This window comes from Hydra vulgaris, chromosome 03 (assembly GCF_038396675.1).
Source record: "Hydra vulgaris chromosome 03, alternate assembly HydraT2T_AEP".
Lineage (NCBI taxonomy): Eukaryota > Metazoa > Cnidaria > Hydrozoa > Anthoathecata > Hydridae > Hydra > Hydra vulgaris.
In genome coordinates, this window is record NC_088922.1 from 49,608,403 (window position 1) to 49,610,657 (window position 2,255).

The 2,255-nt window shown below is 27.9% G+C and overlaps 1 protein-coding gene across 1 annotated transcript; it reads right to left on the minus strand.

Annotated features, from left to right (window-relative positions):
- Positions 1–606: 606 nt before the first annotated feature.
- LOC136078745 (uncharacterized) lies at positions 607–1,561 on the minus strand. Its single transcript, XM_065794542.1, has 2 exons — positions 1,380–1,561; positions 607–1,291 (listed from the first exon to the last, which is right to left on the minus strand). The coding sequence occupies exons 1-2, from the start codon at positions 1,559–1,561 to the stop codon at positions 607–609; spliced, it is 867 nt and encodes a 288-aa protein (XP_065650614.1).
- Positions 1,562–2,255: the final 694 nt, after the last annotated feature.

A 2,255-nucleotide genomic window follows, 5' to 3' on the forward strand; every position in this document is an offset into this window, starting at 1 on the left:
AAGGCTTCATTTAGAAAAGTTAAAAAATGCAGTAACATATTTTTTATTGCATGTTATAACAATGCCTCAATTGCATATATTGCAAGTTATAACAATTCCTCAACAAAAAAAAAGATCAAGGTGACATCACTATTTTGACCGTTGAAATACCCCAAAATATATGCCTTTATTATCTAATTTGCATGTAATTATGGTGGCCAAAAAAATTTTCAATTTGTATCCGCCATGTGGAAGATTGTCTATGTACAAAATTTCAGAATGATACCTCATTTGGTTCATAAAATATTGCTATTCAACAACATAAAAGTATTTTGCAAAAAATGATGAGTTAGCATAAATGACAATTTATGTTTTTTTCTGCTGATTTGACATGGAATTACCCTTTAATAACCCATTATCCATAGCAATCATTTGCAATGTAGCAAGATTGTCAGATGTTTTTGAAATGTTATTTTCTTCTAATAGATTTTTTTAATTTTTCTTTGTATATTTCATATTTATTTTATTATATAAAGAAAAAAATTTAACTTATTTTTAAAAAAATTTTTAATAACAATATTCATTTTATTTCCGTCTGATTGAAATTGTAACAATCATCGGATTTTACTACGCTTCAGTATCTGCTGCAACAGCTGCATTATATGTTGCTTTAATTTGTACATCTACTACTGATGATTTTAATCTTTCTGATTGTTTACTCACATCAATGACAAAAAGTGGGTATAAATCTTTATAGTCAGAAGGAATTATATTGCTTTGTGTAATCAATTCATTCATTCCATAAAATTTTTCACTAAATAAAGATAGATCTCTATAAGTTCTTGAAAATTGATGATTTAGGAATGATAAATTATAATCAACAGCAGGATATCTTTCCTGATTAAGTATAATGTACATATTTTTCAAGCCACGATCAAATATTGAAAGATTAAGATCTTGACCTCCATCCTTATTTGTTTGAAACCCAACAACAATGTATCTTGGTTTTTCAGGAGATGTCTTTACGCTCAATCTCCAAGAAAATATTGTAGATTGTGAAACAGGTATATTATCACACTGCTGCACGCGAAAATTTACTGGAATTGTCACTTTTGGTTCAATAGATTTATAAAGAATAATTCTTTCTATATCTGATGGAGTCACATATGGTATAAACAATGATATTTTATCAAGATTAACTTTTCCTGCAGCTACAGCAGCAAGTCTTAAAATTGCATTACAATCACTTTTTCTTACAAGAGTTAGTGTATGTTTAAACCCATAAATAACTGTGTCGTAATCATCACAGAATCTAAAAATGTGCCTTAAAGGTATGCTAACTGAAAATGTTTCTTTTTGTAGTTGGTTTCTGAATTATGTATGCTTGTCTCAATGCAAACCCTGAGTTATCAGCAAGTACTGCTGTTGTTGCAGAATCTTTATACCACAATTGATTTAATCCTTGCGCTAATTGAAAGTCGTTTGGGTGTTTAAGCATTCCTAATTCATGGAATTCAAATCTTTCAACTCCTTCATCAACAGTTGTGATTTCTGTAAAATTTAATACTTTAGAAGTTGTCATTTTATTTTTTTATATGCAATATAAAAAAAAATTTTTGTTAGACAATTCTAAAAAACTAATAATTGTATAAAAATTACGCAAATCTAAGACCACGTCTAGAGTTGTTACGACATAATATGTCTGGCAGATCTGTCGACATACTTTCAGACATATTTTCTGCCGACATAAAATATGTCCCACATATTTTCGATTGACATATTTTGACATAATTTTATGTCTGAATTATTTTCTGCTGACATAAAATATGTCAGACATATTTTCTGTCGACATATTTTGACATAATTTTATATCTGAATTATTTTCTGCTGACATAAAATATGTCAGACATATTTTCTATGGACATATTTTGACATAATTTTATATCTGAATTATTTGCTGTTTGATATTCTTGAAGAAAAAATCAATCTAACAAATTTATTGCGCATTTCAACTTAATTTACAGAGTTAAGTAAAAATAGTTTAACAAACTTGTTGCTTTTTTGCAATCAATCATAATTGAAGGTCAAACAAATTGTTTGCTCAATAATTGAGCAAACAATTTGTTTTTTGCTTTTTGATTTCAAATATGCAACTCATTTTTTACCATCACGTCAAGTTGTAAAGATATTTGGGTTCAGATCTATTATATTTGGGGTAAAGTGCCTAATATTGTCAAAAAAAAAGTTGTTCAAAAGTATGTCAACTTGGGTCTCAA

Excerpts from the sequence above, each read along its gene's own strand:
- LOC136078745 (XM_065794542.1), bottom strand. The coding sequence starts at position 1,561 with ATGACAACTTCTAAAGTATTAAATTTTACAGAAATCACAACTGTTGAT. Across the intron at positions 1,292-1,379 it reads GTACTTGCTGATAACTCAGG|ATTCTGTGATGATTACGACA; the intron begins GTTTGCATTGAG and ends GCACATTTTTAG.